We start from the raw sequence: 27,125 nt of genomic DNA on the forward strand, positions 1-27,125 counted from the left end.
AAGTATATTTATTTCATATTCCTCAATACATACTTTTATGAAAGATATGGTTGACTTCATTATCAAGATTGTAAACAAAGCACAAAATAATATGGATTCCTAATAAAAGGCACCATTATGAAAGAAAGTGGAGGAAATGGTATGGAAGTGTTTCTACTATGGTGGAGCGGGTACTCTTCATGGCTTGGGTTCCTTCATGGCTTTGGCTGGATCTGATCGAGTGGCAGCTGAAGTTCAGTTGGGTTCCTCAGACGTCTCAGGTCGTCTTCCACCTGACACAAAGACAAAAAAGCTACTTAGGGACACACTAACTCATTGGGAATAAATTGTACATTGCCATAGCTTATTAGAAAAAGGAATGAATGAAAAGGTCATGAAATACATATATATACCGCTTACTATATATACCCCTTACTAATTGAAAATCAAAAGCTGCACTAACACTACATGTGTTATCAGAATCTGAAGCTTTCATTTGTGCCATTACAGTTTATTATAGCATTCAAATTGATTGCCTAACACTGCAGCAAACCAGAAGATAGCCGCTCACCTGAGCCTGTTCCTCCTTCAGCTTATTGTATTTTTCCACATTGAACTGCTTCTTCCTGGCACCCTTATAAAAGTAGTGCAGGAACTGTCTGTCTTGAGCATCTGGGTATACATAATCCTAAAGAAAAGAAGACATTTTCATTGCTATTAATCCGGGGAGATGAACGTAAAACAGCTTCAATCGGGAAATGCGCACATTACAACATTACAACGTCCTCACCTGCTTGGTGAGGACGAAATAGGAGAAGACTCCGATGCTGGTGGCGTAGGTGATGAAGTAGGTGACGGGCTCCATGACGTCCCAAGAGTAGACCCACCAGGTGAGCCAGGCCAGAGCGCCGCCCTGCACCGACAACAGGGCCATGCCCGCCCACAGCGTCCGGGACGTCTGGAACGTCGCCTTACGGCACAGCTGGGCCTTCATCTGACATGAGGACGAAGAAGACACGAGGAGCGACAGGTTACCGTCCGAGTCGTAAAATCTCGCCCAACAAAACTAAAACGAAGTTCTGTTTATCTTTTTTTTAATATTCCCCCCTGCTGTATGTCGGGCACATGGGATTAACATGCCCAAAATGTCCGACAGCTTTAGTTTAGCTAACAAGCTATGCTACTGATGTTATCAGACATTTGGGAACGTTAATACATAAAAAATATTGAATCATGCAAATATTCAATGATCATGATTCAAGTGTACAGGACCATTTCTCATAAACATGAGCCTTACTTTTTGAAAATAAATGTGAGAGCTCAAGTTCATCAGTAGTCGCAGGACCCCAATCACATCCGGTAGGGCGAGTAGATCTTACACCACACCGGCTTCCCACCCGCAGACACGACCAATTGTGCCTGTATGGACACCCGACCAAGCCGGAGGTATACCCAGATGCCCAAAATGTCATAGCTTCTTTCAAAATTTCACTAAAAAGAGAGGTTTACCAGTATACACACACAGAGCACATGCACAGAGAGAACATCTACTACCTTCTCCAGAGGTGAGAGCTCTTGTTTGAGGCTGTCCCATCTCTCCAGCAGCTGCCTCTCCTTCAGCAGGTAGTGGTCAGGCAGGTGGAGAGCGGTGTGGAGCAGATGCACAATATGCTTCATGTCCTCTGCTCCCATGGCGTGCTCACTGGACATACACACTGCAGGACAGCACGTTAACAGGAGAGAGATGGCGGGAGAATGAAGAGAAGAGCCAGATTAAATGTTTGACCACCATGCATTTATCAGTGCATAGTGTAATAGAGAGCCGCAGGAATGAGTCGGAAAACATCGATGCTAACACTTCCGGGTTCTTCACTGTTTCTGCCTATGGGATTTTTGAATGGGGTTTTTGGCGCGATGCTTCAAATGAGGTCTGTGGTTAACGCAAGCTTATTCAAACGCGAACCAGTGTTCAGCAGGATAATCTTCACACATGAGGACCACTTTTATGAGTTTTGAAGCTTTTACGTGCCATTAAAAGGGCGGCTAGCTAGCAAACGGCTAAATGAGACTACACTGTTGAGTCGACGGGGATATTATACGTCAATAACGTCATCACTTCAAAGGACAAACACGGAAATTCTCTTTTCCTCACCTGGTTCAGCCCGGGGTAATCAGTGCACAGCAGCGCACACATCAACAACACTCCAGGTTGAGTGGTGACGTGACGTGGAAGCCTATGCGACACAGTGTGTAGTTCTGGAATAGCTTAGCATGAGCTTTTTACTTCTATGGCTCGCATTTACGCTTCAAAACTCATGAAAGTGGTCCTCATGTGTGAAGATTATCTCGCTGACCACAGGTTTGCGTTTGAATAAGCTTGCGTTGCCCACAGACCTTAATTGAAGCATTGCGCCAAAAACCTATTCAAAAATCCCATAGGCAGAAACAGTGAAGAACCCGGAAGTCCGGGACTTCGGCGTGCCGACTACAAAAATACATCAACCCTGCGGTACTCTATTGAGAGGCATACAAAAAAGGGTAATTAGGTGATTGGACAGAAAGGCGTTTGTACCTTTTTCAGGACATCGGACATTATATACAGCATCATTGATGATGAGCTGGAAGTCCTTGTCCAGCAGAGTGTCTATCAGCGTGCTGTTGGCTACACGCTCTCCATCTGTCAGAGCAGGACAGGAGTCCAAGTCAGTGCTTTTTAAATTAGACAATTCAATCTTTATTGTCCCGGAAAGAAAATGTAGTATGCCCACAGTTCACAATAAACAGAATGAGAACAAAAACAATAACCATATGATTGCATACAAGCATAATAAAACGTTGGCTCCGCACAACATATGTCATACAGACAAACATCAGCTGATAACACCTGAGAGGGAGTCAATCATTTGAAGAAAAAAAAAGTTCCTCATCACTGCAAAATACAAAATTATTATACAGGCATGAGACACAACTTAATTTCATGTGCAATTTAAAGGAAAAGTAGACCCTCAACCTAGCCTCAAAAACTTTGTTATTACAGTTTTGTCATTGACATGTTGTATCCACTTTCCCCCAACCTGCCTCGTCTACTTCACTGGTTCTCAAAGCTTTTTGGCTTCAGTACTCCCTTTCCCTGAACTGAATCCAAGTACCCCCTTTACCCGACGACAACATTTTGCTTAGAAAACGGCAAGTATAGCATGTGATGCAATGAATGAATAATAACCCACCATTTGAAGAATAAAAACATAAGAATTGGAGTGAAAGATTTGCAATTAGTGCCTCCTGAGCAGATTTATTTTAACGTTTCATTTATTCTTATATTTCTCCATTTTCACCTTTGCCTCAAATGCCCCCTGTAGTACCTCCACATACCCCTAGGGGTACACATACTACAGTTTGGGAACCACTGATCTACTTCTACTTCAGTTATATTAGTGATTTCCTACAATTCCCTAAATTCTTTTTGACGGGAGAAAGTGCCTGAACTTGTGACATCCAGCTGGGTAGAGAGAGAGAGAGAGAGAGAGAGAGAGAGAGAGAGAGACAGACATAATATTCAATTCAATTCATTTATTTGTTCGATAGGGGACAGGTGTACATTAATGAACATTTAAAAAAAAATGTAAATGCACGACAATTGCAGTCACAAGACTGATTTCCATTGTTAGTCCCCCTGCCAGATTTAGAGTCTTATGATAGTGATATTAATAGCAAGAGAGAGGAAAACGCAGCATGTTTTGTGGCTGCATTGCATTATGGACTTACTAGTGAGATTACTTGTCAGTGGAGAAATTGTCATCTCATCCTCCTCACTCTCTGATTGTGACAGATTGACATCAAATCCTGGTGTTAACTGTTGATCTTTTAGATAGCGGAAAACTTTTAAAACTCCATTGTAGCTGCGCTGCAAATATACATTTGATCACTTATCTAGTGGAATGAGCCCCTGGTCTATTTACTCTTGAGGTTTGGGAAGCAGCACGTCCAAGGCGAGTGCATGTGAGCATGTGACGTACCCTTTGAGAGCACAGAGGCAGTGACTCCGGGGTCTTCTCTCTGCAGATCAGCGATGAGGTCTCCTACACTCATCAGCATGGGCCTGAGGAAGAACAGGCACTTCTCACTTCTGGATGGCAGCGGGACCTCCAGCACCAGACGGCTGTATCTGTACTGCAGGGACAGGTCTGCAACACAAACAAACAGGGCCCGCCTGGTCTCAGAGGGCTACGCTCATAGTTTGATGTCAGATCTCGCATGTAATGAAGTCGAGCTGACATGTTAAAGAGTAAATGACACTAAATCAACATTGGGCAGAAAATTGAAAAGGGTCGATACTTTCGAGCATGTAGCACTTCTGTCCACACCCCCAATCAGTGATGTCAAAGCAGGTATGTTGCCTAGGAAAACACCTGCAAAACCAATCAGTGATGTCAAAGCAGGTATGTTGCCTAGGAAAACACCTGCAAAACCAATCAGTGATGTCAAAGCAGGTATGTTGCCTAGGAAAACACCTGCAAAACCAATCAGTGATGTCAAAGCAGGTATGTTGCCTAGGAAAACACCTGCAAAACCAATCAGTGATGTCAAAGCAGGTATGTTGCCTAGGAAAACACCTGCAAAACCAATCAGTGATGTCAAAGCAGGTATGTTGCCTAGGAAAACACCTGCAAAACCAATCAGTGATGTCAAAGCAGGTATGTTGCCTAGGAAAACACCTGCAAAACCAATCAGTGATGTCAAAGCAGGTATGTTGCCTAGGAAAACACACCTGCAAAACGTGAGCTGATGGAAAGCACTGACTGGGGTGTGGCCAGAAGTGCAACATGATTGACAGTTTTAGCCCATGGAGAGAGCAGTGCAGCATGTGATTTAGTGCTTACATTTGTGTGTTTTTTTCTTAGTGGGGGCAAATGCAAATTCTCAACTGAGGGCAGTCATATAAATCAAAGTGGTTTTATTGGCATGTAGGTGTAGTGACGGTATGTTACCATTGGAGGGTGTGAGTGTACTGTAGAAAAGAGGTTGATGATGCGCCAGTAGAGGCCGCCTCGGTTGATGAACCTGAGAGAGAGAGAGAGAGAGAGAGAGAGGAGAGAGAGGAGAGAGAGAGAGAGAGAGAGAAGAGAGAGGAGAGGAGAGAGAGAGAGAGACTTATCAGCTTACCATTTTTTTTCCTTTCTGTTCAAAACGACATCCCTCCCTTGGTAAACCATCATGTTTGCAGATACTGGCGGGTAAACAGCACCAGAGAATCCTAATGTAACAAGGTTCACTCAGTCTTCAAACAGACGCGTGCTTGGGAGTGCCTCAACAGGCATAGTACATTTCTGCTGATTAAACTGACTCTTTATGCTGATCAATGACTTTCAGTACAAACCCAGGCTGCAGCATTCAATGTGTGCTGCTGAAATGCTAGTTTGTCTCAATAGAAAGTACTATCACTCTGTGTGATGCGAGCCTCCATAGGGAACACTGCATTCTTTTTGTCAACAGAACTACTTCTCAGTCCATTACTGGATCATCTTTCAGCTTATCCTTTCCGTACTTAACATGCAAACTCATATTTCAGCTCAACCAGCTAAATCCATGGAGGAGGTTTTGCTTTACGCCATTTTAACACAAGGCCATAGACACAAATCATGTCACTTTAAAGAGGGTAAGAGCCTGCCAGCGTTAGGTCTCCGTGTGACTTACAGTGCCAGTGGCTCTGACTCCAATGCTGAGTGCCAATATTGTTTTGTGTGGAATGTAATGGGTGAGACACATCACTGTTCACTGCACGTGGGTGACCGGAGAGACAAGAGTGAAATGCTGTTAAATCCACACGCCACGGTTAGTCTGACATTCAATCGTTATTTCAATAATTACCAGCCCTGACAGATGTTTTCACCTGTGTGTGTGTGTGTGTGTGTGTGTGTGTGTGTGTGTGTGTGTGTGTGTGTGTGTGTGTGTGTGATCATGGCGAAATACAGTATGGTCCTGGAGACACCTATTGTAGCAGGAACTACCACAGAAGCAGTTTTTGAGTAATTGGCTCCTACACTAGGTTTATATGTCTGTCTGTCTCGCTCTGTGTGGTCTGATCTTGCCAACGTGATAGCGTCAAAACCGTGCATGATACAGTCACGAAATTCTAGAGGTGTGCGGTTGACATTAAAAAATGAAGGTTGAGTTTGAAAATGGGCGTGTGTGTGTGTGTGTGTGTGTGTGTGTGTGTGTGTGTGTGTGTGCGTGATCCGAGCACTTAACGCCCCTGGTGTGATCCATCCATCGCAAGATGTGTCTAGTTTCAGGACATTTGCACTACATCTGACTCATGCACCAGTTTTCCAATTAATGTTTAATTGAATTTACTTCCGAAAATCTGAAGTAACCCAAACCATATTGTGTGCACACAGTACGTAGTAATAATAATGAAAAAAACACACAAATGAGTTCGGCATATATGGACCTGTGGTTAGCCCAAGACAGTTACAGATGGTCCAGAACATTGGTCTTCTTCAGTGAAAGGTGAATAGGCCACTGGTTCGAGCCATTTGTCGTATGCGTACTGAAAGTCTGGACACTGCCTGCATGTTCCAAATACAAACACTGTTGCCCTTAGTTTCCAATCAATCCAATCAATCTGATTCATGGCACTGTTCACATTCGTATTCCTTCCACTCGCTGGAGTCCCATGAGATATCTCTGTCATACCAACATCCAGTGACATGACAGCCCCATCCCCCCCCCACCCCCCACCCCTCCGTCCTCCTGCTTGGAACTGGTCCAATCGATATCACATTAAAGAGGAACAAGGGAACCATCCATTTCCATTGGCGGAGAAAGTAGACAAGCCATAAGGCCCAGTGGTGCAGCAGAAGATGGAGAGAGATGGGCTTGTAATGGGCACTCAGCAGTGGACATGCAGCAGTGGCTTCCTGTCCTTGTGAGTAGATGCAGCTCTTCTTGAAGCTGGAGTCTTAATCACTTGAAGACAATCACTGCTGATGACCGGGGGGGGGGGGGGGGGGGGGGGGGGGGAGCGGGAGTTGTGGTGGATCTGTGGGCCGGCGGTGAGCTAAGCAACATTAAAAAGATTTAAAAAAGGTAAATAATAATGTAGACTGTCCAGCCACCTCCATAGGGAGGGAGAGGAGGTGTGAATGTGTGTGTTTCCTCTGCAAAGTTACTTTGGTACCTTTACACCTTTCTTTCATGCACTGAGTGGACAAATTGACAGAGCGATTACGCTCGGAAAAGCAGCAGACCCAAAAATGTGGCTGAAAATGTATTGGAGGAGGAGGAGGGGGGGGGGGGGGGGAGGGTCCCTTGAGGCACATGTGACTAAATTGCTGGTATTCCGGTTATTGTGCTGCTTCCCATTCCTGTTAGGGGGAGAAAAACAGGGGAATAAAGTGCCTAAAAACAGACCCAACTGAACGCTATTGTAACTACATGAAGAAAAAGACAACAATACACTGCTTGAGGGGAATGTGTAGAAATGTGGGCTACTAGCCAGGCTTAACAAATAAACAGCCATCCCACAGAGACAAATCTCTCAGCCCGTCAGCCTGTGTGAGATCTACAATTGTTATTACACAGTTCTGAAAAACCTCTCTGTCTATGTGGGATCATTTCCTTTGTACAGTAGGCCTATATAGCATCATCCCAATGGCCAGACACATAAAAAATGGTGGGTCATGAACTCCCTATGTTCTGAAAGAAGCTGTGAAATGAAATGCACCGTGTTGGTAAATATGCTGCTGTCCTTGGAGCACAATGGAGACGAGACTTCCGTAAATTGCTCAGAGTTCAAACCAGACCGCAAACAAAACGAGCAGAATCTCAAACGGCTTTTGGCTAGCGCCCCTACTGCCTCAGTGCTTGATTAAAATGGGTGCAGGCAGTGGCTGCCAACAGAAAGGCAGAATTGGTGACTGGGAGCGAAAGAGACGTCTATATACCTTATTGCACTCATTAGCAAATGCTTTGTGACACAAGCCGTTTCACCGTGGAGGAGTGTTTGTGTTTGTGCTCAGCACACTGGTGCACTGCTAATGTGAAAAGGGCACGCATCAGACGCTGTGCAGCAAGTGCAAGGGCCAGAGCGTTCATCTCTTTCACTGAAGACACACTGGGGAGTGTGCTTGGGGGAGTGTGTGTGTGTGTACGTGAATCAATGCGCGCGCGTGTGCATAACATCACTGGCAACAGTTCATCCAACACCTGGATGGCTCTCGGCAGTTTATATGCTATGTGCACACACACCATCCAGTTTATATGCTATGTGCACACACACCATTCCCATCGTACGTCAAATGGATGGCGGTGACTGTGGCACGTAATGCACCTCCAGGTCATTATGCCATGAATAATACAGTGAGTTTTCCAAAGCCACTTTCCTCGCCTTGTAATATCACAGTCTGCGGAATATTGCATTGTCGATCGATACTGCCCAGTTTTGTCCCTTCATCTAGGGCGGTTTATAGTGCATGAGGTTTATCATCTAGGGCAGTTTATAGTGCATGAGGTTTATCATCTAGGGCAGTTCATAGTGCATGAGGTTTATCATCTAGGGCAGTTTATAGTGCATGAGGTTTATCATCTAGGGCAGTTTATAGTGCATGAGGTTTATCATCTAGGGCAGTTTATAGTGCATGAGGTTTATCATCTAGGGCAGTTTATAGTGCATGAGGTTTATCATCTAGGGCAGTTTATAGTGCATGAGGTTTATCATCTAGGGCAGTTTATAGTGCATGAGGTTTATCATCTAGGGCAGTTTATAGTGCATGACGTTTATCATCTAGGGCAGTTTATAGTGCATGAGGTTTATCATCTAGGGCAGTTTATAGTGCATGACGTTTATCGTGCATAGAAAACCAGTAGCGGCCTTAATTAACTCATTGAGTGCCAGCCAATTTTGGAGAACGGACGCTCCCAGTGCCAGTTTCACAGCGTTTTCAGTGATTTCTCGAGGCCCACAGAATATTGTGTGATATTACTATGTAAACACCGAACACGCACAAAGAACGAGGAGACTCTATTGTATCATCAGCAAAAAAAAGTTTATTGATACCATTTTCCGTTCTTTAGTTATGAGCCGGAGAAGATAGGTTGTTTTGAGCAAAAACAGGCGTTTCAAATTAGAAGCTGAGATATTCCGCCTTTTGTGAAATGAAGCATTTCAAGCACATTCACTGAGTCTGAAGCTAATATTTTCTGATGTAGTGACGTGGTGTAGTTGTGTGGTGCCCTGCGTGCCCCACCCCCCTCTCCCCCCCTCAGCTGCAAACTCCTCCCCACACTAACACACAGCCTCACGCACCCAGCGTCTATTTTCGGAGTGCTCCGTTTTTGTGCGCCGGCTCCCAGCGCGACACGGAAAAGCCAAACCAGACTGCTGAGAATGGTTTGGCCCTTCGGCGTCGGGTGCTGCTTTTCTGGCGGCTAATCGTGTGGAGAAACTATACAGCAGAGACAGAGAGGCTCAGTTGTGGGCGCGGATTGACTGCTGTTCGCAGCCAACGTCAGCTCCAGCCAGAGCAATCTATATGGCTCTGGCTGCAGCATGAGCGGTTTCTCTTTCATCACAGGGCTTTTTCCTGCTGTTTTCCTGACCTTTCTCTAATCTGGAGAGCACTGTCGCCACCTAATGAGTCCGTAAAATAGGTTATACACCTTCAATAGCTACAATATTTGTACAGGAGATGCAGGAGGCTTTGATCCACGTCCCACCGTCAAAAAACGCATTTGACGTCGATCGACGTCATTGGCACTCTACGTCACTATTTACTTTGACGTCGATCGACGTCATTGGCACTCAATGAGTTAAAAGCTCACTGTGTACAATTTTCGGAAAAAGGCAGGGAGATTATGCCGCATTCATGTGCTCCTCGGATATATGGGATTTAGCAGGGTGACGTGGTCATTACCACAGCAGGGTGACGTGGTCATTACCACAGCAGGGTGACGTGGTCATTACCACAGGACCCCGTTCAAGTGCTCTTGGTCGGAAAGAGCAACAAACATGGACGCTCGTTTTCTCGTGGCTGGTGTTTTCTTACTAAAAGCAAGTAGTGGGTCATTATGGTAGCTACATAGGCCATAATGTGCAACTACTACAAATAAATGATAGCTACTATCAACAGAATAACAAAATATATAACTTTTTACAGTCAATTGGTGCCACGGACTCCATACTATGTTGTAGTCCCGAAACCTCATGCTACGTCAGTACGTCACAACGTCGGAAACTCGTGTAGCATCGAAATCTCTGAAATTCCCACTGGTAAATATGACATTGAAGGGCCGTTCATGTGCTCTTAACTCGTAAATACGGTAAATCCGATATATCCGAGGAGCACATGAATGCGGCATTAGTCCCAAAGTTGTGGAGCAGGAGACCACCTGCTGTTTTCTAGGCTTCAGTAACTCTGTACTCCCACAGGGGGAGACATATCAGGAACAAGTGCGGTAGAGCTTTGCATTCAAGTGGCTTAGAGCGACAGTAAATATACACATGCATGCCTGTCCTATCTCTACGCCAGCTTGAGTCTCATCCTCACACACACAGCCCCGTCATGGGCAATGTGGGGAGGCTGGCTGCTCGCATCACACCCATTTTCAAACTCGACCTTCATTTTGATGTCAACTACACACACACACACACACACACCTGTAAAGCTTCACGATGCTATCGCGCTAACACAATCTGTCCACTGACAGACATATAAACAAACACCTGGCAAAGTACTCAAAATGGCTTCTGAAGTAGTTCCTGCTACAATAGATGTCTCCAGGACATGGACCACATTTTGCCATGATCGCACGCACACACGCACACACACCATGATGACACACACACACACACACACACACACACACACACACACACACACAGACACACAAAGTGAAAACAATACCAGCCACATGCTGTCGCAGCTGGTAGCAAGCCAGCCACAGCCAGTCTTGTCCACATCACTAGCAGAATACAGCTTCCAGCTAGGAGTAGTGTGACATACTGACACTATGAGTGGTGTGACATACTGACACTAACACCCAATGGCTTCTCAATTAGACAGGCAAATGTTCTGCACTCTGCTTATTAAATCAAAACACACAAATTGCACCCCCCCCCCCCCCCCACACACACACACACACACACTCCCAATTAACTCCCTTCCTCACATAACCAATCAATATTCACAGAGTGCAAAGTGGCCGCCACTGTCTGTCCGCCGACATTCACACATTTTTGGGGGTCAAAATGGAGCTGCAGCCAGTGTCACAGTCACACACGTCTGCGTTCCAGCGCCTAAAACTCATTACCAAACATTCTGCCTCAAAACAATGTGCTGATGATAGATTTCCCCGTGAGCGGCGTTTTTCTTCTTTCTTTTCTTCTTTGTTTGAACAACAAGCAGAGAGAGGGCACAACAACAATGTGTTTGAACAACAGGCAGAGAGAGGGCACAACAACAATGTGTTTGAACAACAGGCAGAGAGAGGGCACAACAACAATGTGTTTGAACAACAGGCAGAGAGAGGGCACAACAACAATGTGTTTGAACAACAGGCAGAGAGAGAGCACAACAACAATGTGTTTGAACAACAGGCAGAGAGAGGGCACAACAACAATGTGTTTGAACAACAGGCAGAGAGAGGGCACAACAACAATGTGTTTGAACAACAGGCAGAGAGAGGGCACAACAACAATGTGTTTGAACAACAGGCAGAGAGAGGGCACAACAACAATGTGTTTGAACAACAGGCAGAGAGAGGGCACAACAACAATGTGTTTGAACAACAGGCAGAGAGAGGGCACAACAACAATGTGTTTGAACAACAGGCAGAGAGAGGGCACAACAACAATGTGTTTGAACAACAGGCAGAGAGAGGGCACAACAACAATGTGTTTGAACAACAGGCAGAGAGAGGGCACAACAACAATGTGTTTGAACAACAGGCAGAGAGAGGGCACAACAACAATGTGTTTGAACAACAGTCAGAGAGAGGGCACAACAACAATGTGTTTGAACAACAGGCAGAGAGAGAGGGCACAACAACAATGTGTTTGAACAACAGGCAGAGAGAGGGCACAACAACAATGTGTTTGAACAACAGGCAGAGAGAGGGCACAACAACAATGTGTTTGAACAACAGGCAGAGAGAGGGCACAACAACAATGTGTTTGAACAACAGGCAGAGAGAGGGTACAACAACAATGTGTTTGAACAACAGGCAGAGAGAGGGCACAACAACAATGTGTTTGAACAACAGGCAGAGAGAGGGCACAACAACAATGTGTTTGAACAACAGGCAGAGAGAGGGCACAACAACAATGTGTTTGAACAACAGGCAGAGAGAGGGCACAACAACAATGTGTTTGAACAACAGGCAGAGGGCACAACAACAATGTGTTTGAACAACAGTCAGAGAGAGGGCACAACAACAATGTGTTTGAACAACAGGCAGAGAGAGGGCACAACAACAATGTGTTTGAACAACAGGCAGAGAGAGGGCACAACAACAATGTGTTTGAACAACAGGCAGAGAGAGGGCACAACAACAATGTGTTTGAACAACAGTCAGAGAGAGGGCACAACAACAATGTGTTTGAACAACAGGCAGAGAGAGGGCACAACAACAATGTGTTTGAACAACAGGCAGAGAGAGGGCACAACAACAATGTGTTTGAACAACAGGCAGAGAGAGGGCACAACAACAATGTGTTTGAACAACAGGCAGAGGGCACAACAACAATGTGTTTGAACAACAGGCAGAGAGAGGGCACAACAACAATGTGTTTGAACAACAGGCAGAGAGAGGGCACAACAACAATGTGTTTGAACAACAGGCAGAGGGCACAACAACAATGTGTTTGAACAACAGGCAGAGAGAGGGCACAACAACAATGTGTTTGAACAACAGGCAGAGAGAGGGCACAACAACAATGTGTTTGAACAACAGGCAGAGAGAGGGCACAACAACAATGTGTTTGAACAACAGGCAGAGAGAGGGCACAACAACAATGTGTTTGAACAACAGGCAGAGAGAGGGCACAACAACAATGTGTTTGAACAACAGGCAGAGAGAGGGCACAACAACAATGTGTTTGAACAACAGGCAGAGAGAGGGCACAACAACAATGTGTTTGAACAACAGGCAGAGAGAGAGCACAACAACAATGTGTTTGAACAACAGGCAGAGAGAGGGCACAACAACAATGTGTTTGAACAACAGGCAGAGAGAGGGCATAACAACAATGTGTTTGAACAACAGGCAGAGAGAGGGCACAACAACAATGTGTTTGAACAACAGGCAGAGGGCACAACAACAATGTGTTTGAACAACAGGCAGAGAGAGGGCACAACAACAATGTGTTTGAACAACAGGCAGAGAGAGGGCACAACAACAATGTGTTTGAACAACAGGCAGAGAGAGAGCACAACAACAATGTGTTTGAACAACAGGCAGAGAGAGGGCACAACAACAATGTGTTTGAACAACAGGCAGAGAGAGGGCATAACAACAATGTGTTTGAACAACAGGCAGAGAGAGGGCACAACAACAATGTGTTTGAACAACAAGCAGAGGGCACAACAACAAGGACGGGGGGGGGGGGTGAAAGCTAAGCAACATGGTGACTAACTGCCACCTCCCTGCTCAGCGGTAGCGTAAAGCAGGCGGGGCTCGTCGCTCGAGTAAATAATTATCAGGCTGACTGAGCCTCATTTCCGCCCCCGGTCTCCCTGCAGGTCGCCCCATTATGGATTCCGTCACAACTGAGCTATGGCCCATTGAGCCTCATCCAAGCACCCTGAGGTGTCTGCTCCCACCCACCCTCATCACGTTTCTTTCCTTACCACCACCAAGCCAAGGCAAAGTGAGTGGGTTTTGTGCCAGCAGGACGTTTTCTGCACGTTTATGGATTATGAACAAATATCATAGCGGCATGACTTATCTCGCTGACTTGACATCATTCAGCAGGAAAGGGAAACGGGTGTGTGTGAGGGTGATAAACGGTCTGAGGGCTGGCGTGGAAAAACGATGGCTGCCAAGAATAGAGACCAAATGACTGCCGGCTGCCAGCCCAGTACGGCTAAAACCAACCACATCTCTAGCAGGAAAATGATTTGCATTGAGGCATCCATCTTCCCTTATCAAGTTCATGCTCCAGAGTGGGCTGAAGGACACAGAGGTGGAGGAGAGGGGCGGAGGGGTGATGACTGCAGGAGCAAGGGAGTAGGAAGGCAGTGAAGGCCAGCGCTGTGTCTGTCAATATGCATTAGACTGAGGATGGAAGAGAAGTAAGAAACGATGACAACAGCCTTGGAGAAAGGCATGCAGACTTTTACACAAGCAGGTCTGACATGTAGGGCCTCGAGGTTCGTGACGGCGTTCCAAATTGTTATTCTGATGCCACATGGGGAGGGGGAGGAGCACTGCTCATCTGTGTCCTCCTAAGCTTACCGCAGTCAGTACGGCTGCCTCCTAAGCTTACCGCAGTCAGTACGGCTGCAGAATGAAAAGAAAATACATCAGCTCCATTTATCCTGTGAAGGCTGAGAGAGCGGGAGTTCTTTTCCTAGATCACTGCTGGGTCAAATGGCCATAAATAATTACTACAGCTCAAGACACCAAGATAGTAAACGCTTCAATCACAGTGCTGGTATTTACAAAGGAGTCCAGCAGCACAGCACCTGATGCAGAGGCGGAGGGGGACCACATTCCCTCATAACCCCCCTAACAAATAGACCTGATGCAGAGGCTGGAGGGGGACAACATTCCCTCATAACCCCCCTAACAAATAGGAGTGAGGGGCGCACTGAGTGAGGACGGAGGGCCGCATGTGGCCCGCGGGCCGCCAGTTGCCCATCCCTACTATAAAGCACAGAAAAAAAGAGAAGACAGGTGAGGGAGAAAGGAGAGAGAGAGAGCGGAGAGTGAAGAAAGGAAGAAGAGAGAGAGAGCACGCAGAGAACAAGAAAACAGTCTAATCTAACCTTAACGTGAATTACCTAACAAAGAATCTACGGTAGATAATCTACAGCCTAACCTACTGACTCTAACCTACCCTAACTTCAGCCTGAACTATCTCGCAACCAAATAATCTAGCTAATCTACAGCCTAACCTACTGACTCTAACCTACCCTAACTTCAGCCTGAACTATCTCGCAACCAAATAATCTAGCTAATCTACAGTCTAACCCACTGACTCTAACCTACCCTAACTTCGGCCTGAACTATCTCGCAACCAAATAATCTAGCTAATCTACAGTCTAACCCACTGACTCTAACCTACCCTAACTTCAGCCTGAACTATCTCGCAACCAAATAATCTAGCTCATCTACAGTCTAACCCACTGACTCTAACCTACCCTAACTTTGGCCTGAACTATCTCGCAACCAAATACTCTAGCTAATCTACAGTCTAACCCACTGACTCTAACGTACCCTAACTTCGGCCTGAACTATCTCGCAACCAAATAATCTAGCTAATCTACAGTCTAACCCACTGACTCTAACCTACCCTAACTTCAGCCTGAACTATCTCGCAACCAAATAATATATCTTATCTACAGCCTAACCCACTGACTCTAACCTACCCTAACTTCAGCCTGAACTATCTCGCAACCAAATAATCTAGCTAATCTACAGTCTAACCCACTGACTCTAACCTACCCTAACTTCAGCCTGAACTATCTCGCAACCAAATAATATATCTTATCTACAGCCTAACCCACTGACTCTAACCTACCCTAACTTCAGCCTGAACTATCTCGCAACCAAATAATCTAGCTAATCTACAGTCTAACCCACTGACTCTAACCTACCCTAACTTCGGCCTGAACTATCTCGCAACCAAATAATCTAGCTAATCTACAGTCTAACCCACTGACTCTAACCTACCCTAACTTCAGCCTGAACTATCTCGCAACCAAATAATATATCTTATCTACAGCCTAACCTAGATTCTCCTAAACTGCCGCATCCCTCAGCCTTGACCCTAATGCTAATGGAGGTGCAGGAGCCGCGACCTGACCACCAGGTCTTGGCATGCCAGAGTCACCTCTAGATCTCTACACCTTTAACAGATACAAACAGAGCTGTGAAATAAATCATCTAAACAGCCTTGTCATCATATTACCTGGTGTCATCATCATGCCCTGTGTTTGCAAACGGCTTTGGACACATCATGCAAATGTGACACAGGCTTGTTACAGAAATACAGGGCTAGAGTTAGAAATACAATGTCATAGGGCTAGAGTTTTAATTTAAAGCACTCAGCAATAGCTTATTTCTGTCTCCTGTGCACATCATGTGTTGTTGACATGGCAGAATACACACAGACTGTATCAACGGGTTATAACTAGGGGTGTCACAATATATCGTCCCACGAAATTTCGCGATAGTAAAACGTCACGATATGTATCGTTGAGATGAAATCTCAGTCTTGTTTGAGTTTGAAGAAAAACTGAAGATGCATAATGAGAATTTATACTGCTGAGAAACCTTTTAGTTCAAAGTAAATCTAAGTGACGGTGTAACTCATTCTATTTCAAGATAAGCCTTATCTCCAATCTCTAGTTGTTATTGTAATAACAATTTCCCACAACAGCATGTTTTGTATTTGTGCATTTCAAATAAAATACTACTTTTCCAGTCATATATTGTCATTATTCAAGTTTAAAAAAATATTGTTAAAATCGTATCGTATCGTATCGTTATCGTGAACCCAGTATCGTGATACGTATCGTATCGTGAACTGAGTGTATCGTGACACCCCTAGTTATAACTGATCTTGAAAATGACTGAACTGGGCACAGCTATGATAAAGTGATAAGAAAGCTCTCAGCAATTGTCTGTATGTTTATTCAACCACACTGATAGTATCTGCATTTAAATGTATCTGAATGCATTGTTTATATATTGCCTCAAGCAAATCGAAAAGCCTATGTACGGAAAACAAAGATATAATGAAATGAACGTTCACTTCACGGTCAACAGCTCTGATGGACATTGCTGCAGTCAGCCTGACATCTGTGGCATTGTGTTGCGTTATGAATGAAACGCCACATTTTAGACTGGCCTTTTCTTGTGAGCAGCCCCAAGGCACACCTGTGCAATATTGTAATCACGCTGTTTCATCAGCATCTTACTATGCCTGTCAGGTGGACAGATCATCATCTTACTATGCCTGTCAGGTGGACAGATCATCATCTTACTATGCCTGTCAGGTGGACAGATCATCATCTTACTTCTTGGCAAAGGAAAAGTGCTCACTAGACACTAGACAGATTTGAAAGAGAGAAATAAGCCTTTTGCGGGCACAGAAAAGTCTTCCATCTTTTATTTCAACTCGTGAAAAATGGGAGGGAAAAACAGAAGTGTTTATATTTTTGTTCAGTATAAATAGCTCTAGATGAGTGAGCGGTGGTGATGCATAGCAAAACACAATTAACTTTCATGTATACAGTATATATATTTTTTCCCACAAAGAGTTGGATAGTGTTCAAGTAAAAATATAGATTTATATCTATATAAAAAAAGAACGCCAACTTGTTATCTGAAATACAGTGTTGCTCCCACTATAGCCTCTTGAGTTGTGTGTGTTAGCGAGCAGCATAGCTCCACAGTGCATGGCCTTACTGAGTGAAACACAACTCTGATTGAGCCCTGAGGGTAATGCCCTTGGACGTAACTCCCATTCTATTTGTGTGGATGCTCTGGCTCAAGTAAGAATGCTATCATCGAGTCTAGACTATGCCTGGCATGGTTAGTGTCTCCTCAGGCGTCCTGTGGTGAAGCCTCCTCCTCCTCCTTACAGTAGAATGACACGCCAGCCAGACGCTGACAGGATGTGAGGCAGCAGCTGGAACCAGCTGTCAGCCACACAAACACAACCCTATCTGATGCAAAGTGATGCTCGTTCAGCTGGCTGACATCTTGTGAGTGGGACCAGGCTGTTAGGTTGGGTTATGGTGAGGGAATACATTAGCCTTTTTCACTTGCCACCCAATTCACCCATTTTGTGTCTAAAATGCCGGAACTAACACAGGTGCAAGCAAAACAGTAACGAGGGCCCCGGCACTCGATCACTAAATGAATTGGAAGTTGGAAACTCTCAATGTTCTGCTTGCACCTGTGTTACTTCCTGTCTTTTAGACACAAAATGGGTGAATTGGGTGGGAAGTGAAAATGGCTAATAGAGGGGAAAGTTAGTGCTGGTGGAACACCTGCTGGGTGATACATTAGAAACATATTAAATTAAATATCTTTCACTTTGTATAATGCAAACATTGTATACAAAATATTTAAATACATGCAACATTTTTGTTTTTGCTCCCATTTTTTTCATGAGTATTTGCGCACACAAAAAACCCTGCATGAAACAGCATGATTATTGCACAGGGGGGCCTTGAGCTGGTCACAATAAGAGGCCACTCTAAAATGCGCACAGGAAAATAAATCCAAAGTTTCCCCAAGTTTACTATGAACTGCGTACCAGAAACTGTCCAATCTATTGGCCGTCGCTAACTGCCAGTTTCAAACTTGTTTCCAAGGAAAGTAGCTATTGGCTAGCTCAAAAAGTTGCTATAAGTTACCAGATGGCATCATATGCCGATTTGCATATCAATATATAACCTACAGCGGCTACGCTGTGTGTGGGCGGTAAGCGCTGTGATCATCAGACCTCTCTGGATGACAAGCAGGTAGAGCAAACCCACATCAGATCTCTCTGGATGACAAGCAGGTAGAGAAAACCCACATCAGACCTCTCTGGATGACAAGCAGGTAGAGCAAACCCACATCAGATCTCTCTGGATGACAAGCAGGTAGAGCAAACCCACATCAGATCTCTCTGGATGACAAGCAGGTAGAGCAAACCCACATCAGACCTCTCTGGATGACAAGCAGGTAGAGCAAACCCACATCAGATCTCTCTGGATGACAATCAGGTAGAGCAAACCCACATCAGATCTCTCTGGATGACAATCAGGTAGAGCAAACCCACATCAGATCTCTCTGGATGACAATCAGGTAGAGCAAACCCACATCAGATCTCTCTGGATGACAAGCAGGTAGAGCAAACCCACATCAGACCTCTCTGGATGACAATCAGGTAGAGCAAACCCACATCAGATCTCTCTGGATGACAAGCAGGTAGAGCAAACCCACATCAGATCTCTCTGGATGACAAGCAGGTAGAGCAAACCCACATCAGACCTCTCTGGATGACAAGCAGGTAGAGCAAACCCACATCAGACCTCTCTGGATGACAAGCAGGTAGAGCAAACCCACATCAGATCTCTCTGGATGACAAGCAGGTAGAGCAAACCCACATCAGACCTCTCTGGATGACAAGCAGGTAGAGCAAACCCACATCAGATCTCTCTGGATGACAAGCAGGTAGAGCAAACCCACATCAGATCTCTCTAGATGACAAGCAGGTAGAGCAAACCCACATCAGCCGTATTCAACACTTCACGTTGGCACTTAATCACAAAGGAGATGAGACGGATGAGTTCCAAAACACTTCTGCAGAAATCCAACTGAAACCCCATCGGATTTGGTCGAAGTTCAGGATGAACGTGAAGAATATCAATGAGTAAAATAACTTAGTTTGAGATGATATAACCCCCCCCCCACACACACACACACCTGCAAAAAAAAAGTAACTCAACTTTTACCGAGTACATTTTGAATTCGCTACTTTTTTTTACCTTTACTTAAAGTCGAGCTGAACCCAAGAATGACTTTTCTTTTCTTTTAGTTCAAATACCTGGGTATGCATGCAGTGCACCTACGGTATTTAATAATGTATGCAAAACAAATCACAACAATCTAATTTCTTTAGTTTTTCACACTTTTTCACATCGTTCGTTTTTCAAGATTTCATTGATAACAGTAATTTACAGTTTGCTGACGTCACCCAGTAGGGCTGGCACGGATCACGGATAATCCGTGACCCGTACGGATCAGCCCCCACGGTTCGGAACGCGGTTCGGAACGTCAATGGTCCGCGGAACCCCCCCCCCCCCCCCCCCTTTCGTTTCATTTAACGTTAGTGTATGCGAACGCCCAGCGCAGCCTGACACAGACAGGCATAATCATGGCAAGCACAAGTGAGCTTCCTCATCCCTTGTCGCTGCTGTAAAGTATGTCTGAAGGCTGTGGCTAGTGGCTACTAAAGTAAAGACAGCGTCACACAAACTTATTTCAACACCTCTGAAAAAGCACAGGAATGCGATCAGCGTGTTGCGGGCTGCACAAGATAAAACGAGAGCCACAACACACACACACACACACACACACACGCGCGCACACGTTTCACAAACACATTATCACCGGATGGTGAAATGTTGCCTTAGGACACATAACAACAAAACAACACGTGGGGCCACTGAGTAGCTTAACGTAGCATCAACGTTATATTTCCAGACTGACCTGCGGTCTGGTCTGTAGGTCTGTACCCGTGTCATGTGACTGGTGCAAGCAACAGCCACGAAGTTAGGCATAGCAGTGCCACCTAAAACAGGAAGTTGGGTCGTTCTGCCTTCAGAGTAAAAGCATACATTGTGTCACTTATGAGAAAAAAATATTTTTTGAGCTGTGCAGGGCAACAAATGTTTAGAGAATTATAAAAGTATTAAAAAAATCTAATCGAAAATCTAATTTTGAGAGAAAAAATCTTGATATATATATTTTTTTGCTGATCCGAAAAATCCGTGATCCGTGGCTCAAAATCCGTCACGCGATCCGATCCGTGGGTTTTCTGATCCGTGCCAGCCCTATCACCCAGTACTATCAAATTTCTACCCCATTTCAACCAATCATATCACGGCATGCAGCTGTCAATCAAATCTTCATTTCTGGATCATTTTCTCTTCCAAATGAAGTAGAAAATGGCGCCTAGTGCCTGTCATCTGGCAGAATTCCTATCCCATAAACTAACTACTAACTTGGCCAATTGTTAGAAACATGCACAACAAACAAAAACTATAATCTCTAAGAATGCAAAGAAATGTAACTGGCTCGTTAAAACGCGCATTCCAGGGATATCGTATTTACAGAAATAGCGTAAAAGGCGCGCGCTTGAGACCGTTTGAGAGCATGGTTGTCAGGGGTCTCCCCTCGGAGATTCCAGGCCGGCGGGTAGCACCCATTCATCGGATTGTCCGCTCCCTCCGCACGAAGCAGCTGGCTGCCTGGTACTCCGCGGATCCCACTCTCGTAGCACGACAACAACATGCTGAATCCCACTCGATTTGGGGGTGGAACACGCCATGATTGGCCAAAGCCCAATCCAGTCCCCAGAATTGTCAAATAAAATCATCGACATGATACTATGACCCGCCTCTCAACCTGTCATCTTAGACAACCTATGTTTTCAGTCTGAAACGGACTCATTATGCACGTGACAAACAGGTTCAGTTCGACTTTAAGTAGATTAATTTATAACCAGTAATTTTACTTCTACTTAAGTAAAATGTCATCAAAGTAACAGTACTACTTGAGTAGATTTATTTTGTACTCTTTCCACCCCTGCCTGTCGATATCTAAAGCTGCACATTTGAGAGTGGCCTTTTATTATGACCTGCCCAACACCTGTGCAATAATCAGTCATGCCATTTAACCAGCATATATCTGATGGCTTGGCAAATGAGAAGTGCTCACTAATGCAGATTTAAACACATTTGTGAACAAAATTTGAGAGAAATAAGCCTTTTGTGTGCACAGAAAGTCTTTTATTTCAAATTGTGAAAAATGGTAGCAAAAACAAAAGTGTTGCGTTCATATTTTTGTAAAGTATATATTTAACCTACCCGATTCCAAGGCAACTATAATCTTATAAATTCAGATTCTGTCCGGGCGGTGTCAGTCACGATTTGTGACGGAAGTGATGTCATCAGTGATGTAACTCGAGCAACTGTGATGTCATCAGTGATGTCACTCGAGCAATTGTTTGTGAAGAGGACAAAGGCAGGTCTCCAGAGTCTGGGCTCTGTCTGTGGTAGGGTTGCACGGTATACCGGTATTAGTATGGTACCGCGGTTCCCTGCCGTTAAAAAGGATACTATACCACGTTAATTTAGTACCGATACTTAAAAAAATGTCATGGGTTGCGTCAGTGTGCGACCGTGGTGTTTGTTAGCGGAGGAGAGAGACACAGCGGCATTACAGTTGAGAGCCTGTCTCCCACCTCACGTGAAGGCAACACAGCCTTGCCTTGAACCAATGGTGACTCGTGAGTGAAAAAAAGCTTGTCTCTGACTCTGTCTGCTTCATGTGGGGGCGTGTCGACTTTCCTCTCTTCCCTCTCTGCTCGCTCTCTGGCCACAGTCGTTCAGTCCTCACTACAGCACCCCGACACACAGGACAGACGCAGCGAAAATGGCAGCGGCTTCTTCTAGTCTTGCAAGCCGACCAACGCTTGTAGAAAAAGCAGATGCACGAAGCGAAATATGGAAATATTTTGCTTACGTTGCCGACAGCGAAGGCAAGCCCGTGGACACATCCAAACCAGTGTGTAAAAGGTGCTTCAACGTGACGCAAGCGAAAGGATCAAACACATCGAACCTGGCTAAACATCTTGCCGACAGGCACCCCGACCTGTTCAAAGAGTTTAAAGACCGACAGGTTAGCGAACGTGAACGATAAACATACATGCCCTCAAATAAGTCCAACGAGTATTGTGTGACAAGCGAACTTGTTTCACTGAAAAAGTTTGCTTGTCACAATAGCCTACTCGTTTACAGTGAAACACGAGGCAATGTGCTGGAGCACAGATCTCTGCCAAGGAAGGAGCAAGTCATGACATGTAACGTTGGGGAGGGGACATCAGATGACTGCATACCATGTACAATATTTAATAACACTATGGTCCTCAATGCCAGTGTTATTAAAGCTTTTACATGGTAAGCAGTCATCTGATCTCACCTATCCTAATATTTACAATAATCCCAATTATTAATGATATACGAATTCATTGTAAAAAACACCTAGCCTACACGTATGGGGGGGGGGGGGGGCTGGGAATACACCACATAATAAGCCTACATTTCAATAGCCTACATTTATGTGTGAAAATAATATATATTACTAGATTAACCATAAATCAGGCACTTCATGTTAATGAAGCTTAGGAGCTGCAAGTACAGAGTACTTTTTTGGATAAAACAAATAGCTATAATAGTGTAGCAGCTGTGTGAAAATATATTTTATTTATATTATTTATAAGTTTAAACGGTTGACATTCCTTTAAAATATGTTTACAGGAGAGATTATGTTAATTTTACACTAGATAATAAAAGTTCTAGCATGTTCAGCGCCACACGTGGTGGCAGTACTACCAGCATGTAGTAAAATGACTACATGGCTGTGCATTACCTTGTTAAATCAATAAAATAAGTTTTAAGTTCCATGTTTTGTCCCCTCTATTTATTCCAATACTTTTCCTGATGTTTTAGTTTTTTGCCGTGGTATCGTTTCAGTATCGGTATCGAGATACTTAGGCAGGTATCGGTATCGAACTCATAATTTTGGTATCGTGACATCCCTAGTCTGTGGTGGTGTCAGTCACGGTTTGTGACGGAATTGATGTCATCAGTGATGTCACTCGAGTAATTGTGATGTCATCAGTGTTGTTTCTCCAGAGTCTCCACCCTAGAATTTCCCATTTCCCACTTACACAGAGTCCACGCCACGGGAGATAAAGCACTGTACGACTTCGGCTATCAATTTGGCCCTGCCAGTGCGTTCAGCAGAGGATTGCCACTGGGAAGGATCATCAAGACAGGCAAACACTTTCACCCTTATGAGGGATGAGGAGTCCTGCTTTCATAACAGTGAGCTGACCTATAGCGCCGCCATCTAACAATTTGTTTTTTCTGCTCAGTCATTGGCAAACTGTAAAGCTGTACCAAATGATCATAGTAACTACTAGGGCTGAACTAACCCTTATTTTCATTGTCGATTAATCAGTTAGCCATTTGGTCTATAAAATGTCAGAAAATGGTGAGAAACGTGGATCAGTTGTTTTGTCCACAACCCAAAGATTTTCAGGGTACTGTCAGGAGTAAATAATCCAGAAATATTCATATTTAAGAAGCTGGAATCATTTTGAGTTTTTTCTTAAAATAATAATAAAAAAAAAATCGAATCGATTAATCAATTATCAAAATAGTTGGCAATTATCTTAAGAGTTGACAAATAATCAATCGTTGCAGCTCGAATAGTAACATGATGACGCCTGGAATACCAAGCAGGGCATGATTGCTAAGATAAGTCTGAGACACCAGCAGCACACTCAAAGGTGAAAGTCAAGATACCCCATTTACACCTGGTTTTTAAATGCTGCCTGTATCTGGATAGGTTATCTGGATAATGGTCGCATAAAACCAGGTGTAAATGGGGTTAAAACATCTGAACACAATGTGAGCCAGGCTGCATCCAGATGTGGTCAGGAAGTTCTGATCACATCCTGATCACAATGCATTTACACCTTGCATTAGCATGCATTTTTCCATATCCAGATAACATATCCGGATACAGGCCACATTTAAAAACCAGACCGGGGTCTTGACGCAGTTTCTTCTGCAGCTGCCCACTCATTAATGGTAAAATGGTGAATGGCCTGCATTTATATAGTGCTTTCATCCAAAGCGCTTTACAAGTAGCTAGCTACATTCACCCATTCACACACCGATGGCGGGAAGCTTCCAGGCAGGGTGCTGGCACAGCCATCGGGAGCACTTTGGGGTTCAGTATATTGCCCAAGGACACTTCGACATGGCGCGTACTGGAGGAGGCGGGAATGGAACCACCAACCTCTTTTATCCAACGCAATAAGTGGACGAGCCGCTCTACCTCCTGAGCTACAGCCGCCATTAATCACCTGTGTGCTCACCACACTCATCATTAAGCAAGCAGTGACCCAAAGCCACACAGCGCTAGTCAACAAAGCCACACAGCGCTAGTCAACAAAACAAAACACACCACATGTGGAGGAAAAGCTGGCTTTCTATAGTATAGGAATAAATCAATAAACAGACAGATGGTTTACTTTTGTTTTAATGGGTTGAATCCCAAAAGCATCTGGCGACAAATTGGCGACTGATGCCAGTGCACATCAATTTACTACTTGCTTAAATGATGACAAATGCTTGGCATGCACAGCATACAGTAGTAGCACCTTCCTCCGCTAAGGGTTGGAGAGGAGGGGCTCTATCAAGCATATTAATGTGCAAATTAGAATGACGTTTTGAGAAGCCAATCGCTACTTCCCTTAGATGAGAGTTGATAACACTGATTGGAGGCAAAACACACTTAACATTTATTTACACAGATCGATCGATCGATCAATCAATCGATCCATCCATCAATCAAAAGGCAACAACACTTTGCTTGGGACATTTGAAGGGGAACACTGCAGCTAATTTTAATAAAAACAGATCTTATCTTAGTCATTCTTGCATGCTGCAGTGACTCATGAGATACAAACAGTATGCCAGTTACTCTGAGCAAAAATAGATCTTGTTTGCATGCCCGTTATTCATATGGAGAATGTCATGCACTTGCACGAGAGTGCACAAAGCTAGCCAACTGTCACTCCATGCTATTCCTCTGAGTCTGAGTGCTTTTTCCTCCAGCACGCGCCTTATCTGTACTGGCAGAGCATTGAGGCATCTGAGGAGCAAATGAGAGGCAGTCTGCTCAGTTCTTAACTGACCTCTGCAGTTTCTTACTATGCATTCAGATGGACTATACAAGCTGGTTAATTAAAAACACATCCATCAGATAAGTATTGTGAAGAGAGCTACAGTGTGGTGACAACCAGATGATGACACTGGAGTCAAGTGTTGTGTTGCAATCTCCCACCTGCACTGCATTCACAATGACATCCATCCTCCCGGATGATTTGTGCAGATAGTTTGGGAGCACTGTGGCACTGTGTGTGCGCGGCAACCCGTGAAGAACTAGAAAGACCAGCACCTGATTTGAAATATTGACATGCAATAGTATGAGGAAAAAACACATTAACCTTATTGACCTCTGTGTGCCACATGCTATATTGCTGCAGAGTACAGTCAGGGGGATGCTTGGGTTGCATGGGGAAACGCAACATCCCTACTACTCAGGGCTCGATGTATATTCAGTGTGTGTATATATAGCCTTTCTCCAAGGCTGCTGGCACAAGTTACAACTTCCTGAGTATCATAATTCAACGAGCAATTCACTCTGTGATGGGATAATGTGAGATGAAAAGATCAGTGAACCACACACTCCACTGCTGATTGGCATCTCGCTTCTTAAGAATTCAGTCTTGCACTTTCGCCCCTCTTTTCTCTTTCATTTATTTTTGCCGCACACAACCTTCACACTGTAGAGTAATGCACTTGAATAATGTATAGTGAATAATACACTACTTGGATAGACAGCTCGCTGAATTATAACTTAATACATCCTCCACAGAGATGACACCCTACCTACATCAAGAGAGGAGAGGGAACCTGAGGCGGATGGCAGTCGGGCACCGAAGAGTATATAGCAGCCAGCCTTGGCTAATGGCTATACGAGTAAAAAGAAGAAAATATGCCAACGTAGCTAGTTCTCTTGAGTTGAACTCTGATTGAAGAGAGTGCTGGGAGGAAACTACTGTTACAGAAAATAACTGAACAGCAGGCCCCGGGTCTAGCTCAAAGCAGTTGTAGGATATTCTGGCGTCCGAAGTATTACCGTACTTTGTAGTAGCGTATTAACGTGAAGAGAAACAATTAAACCACGAGGCAACGTACAGCAGAATTGAAGATTTACGACAATAGAGATTGCGGAGTTATAACGATCGTAAATCAATTCGATGTTTACCTTGTTGTGAAGTAATGTGACCGCACGAGCAGTTTGGAGAGCGGAGTGAAAAGGCTGAAGACTTCCCAAAAGTCTGCCCCGAACTTTGGCGACCATCCGCACCGAAGCCATCGCTGCTTGTAAGCATACAACTAATTATCCTTCTTGTTTTGGCATTCCGGGTGGAGAGAATAACGAAAATGCGTCCCGCCTGGTGTTCCGCTCAGAAACGGGCCGTTTTCCGTGTAAACAGTCAGATGAGATGAGAGAGAGCCAGAGGAGGAGGCGGCGGCACAGCCCAGCAGAGCTGCATA

The 27,125-nt window shown here is 44.6% G+C and overlaps 1 protein-coding gene across 1 annotated transcript; it reads right to left on the bottom strand.

Moving 5' to 3' along the window:
• On the bottom strand, positions 1-27,125 carry LOC310776046 (calcium uniporter protein, mitochondrial-like). Its single transcript, XM_083636199.1, has 8 exons — positions 26,833-27,125; positions 4,968-5,040; positions 3,996-4,163; positions 2,552-2,656; positions 1,534-1,694; positions 770-973; positions 551-667; positions 1-272 (listed from the first exon to the last, which is right to left on the bottom strand). Exons 1-8 carry the CDS (start codon positions 26,941-26,943, stop codon positions 195-197), a joined length of 1,017 nt encoding a protein of 338 aa, XP_083492325.1. The 5' UTR covers positions 26,944-27,125; the 3' UTR covers positions 1-194.

Source organism: Poromitra crassiceps (assembly GCF_964638095.1).
Source record: "Poromitra crassiceps genome assembly, chromosome: 4".
In the NCBI taxonomy this organism is placed as follows: Eukaryota; Metazoa; Chordata; class Actinopteri; order Beryciformes; family Melamphaidae; genus Poromitra; species Poromitra crassiceps.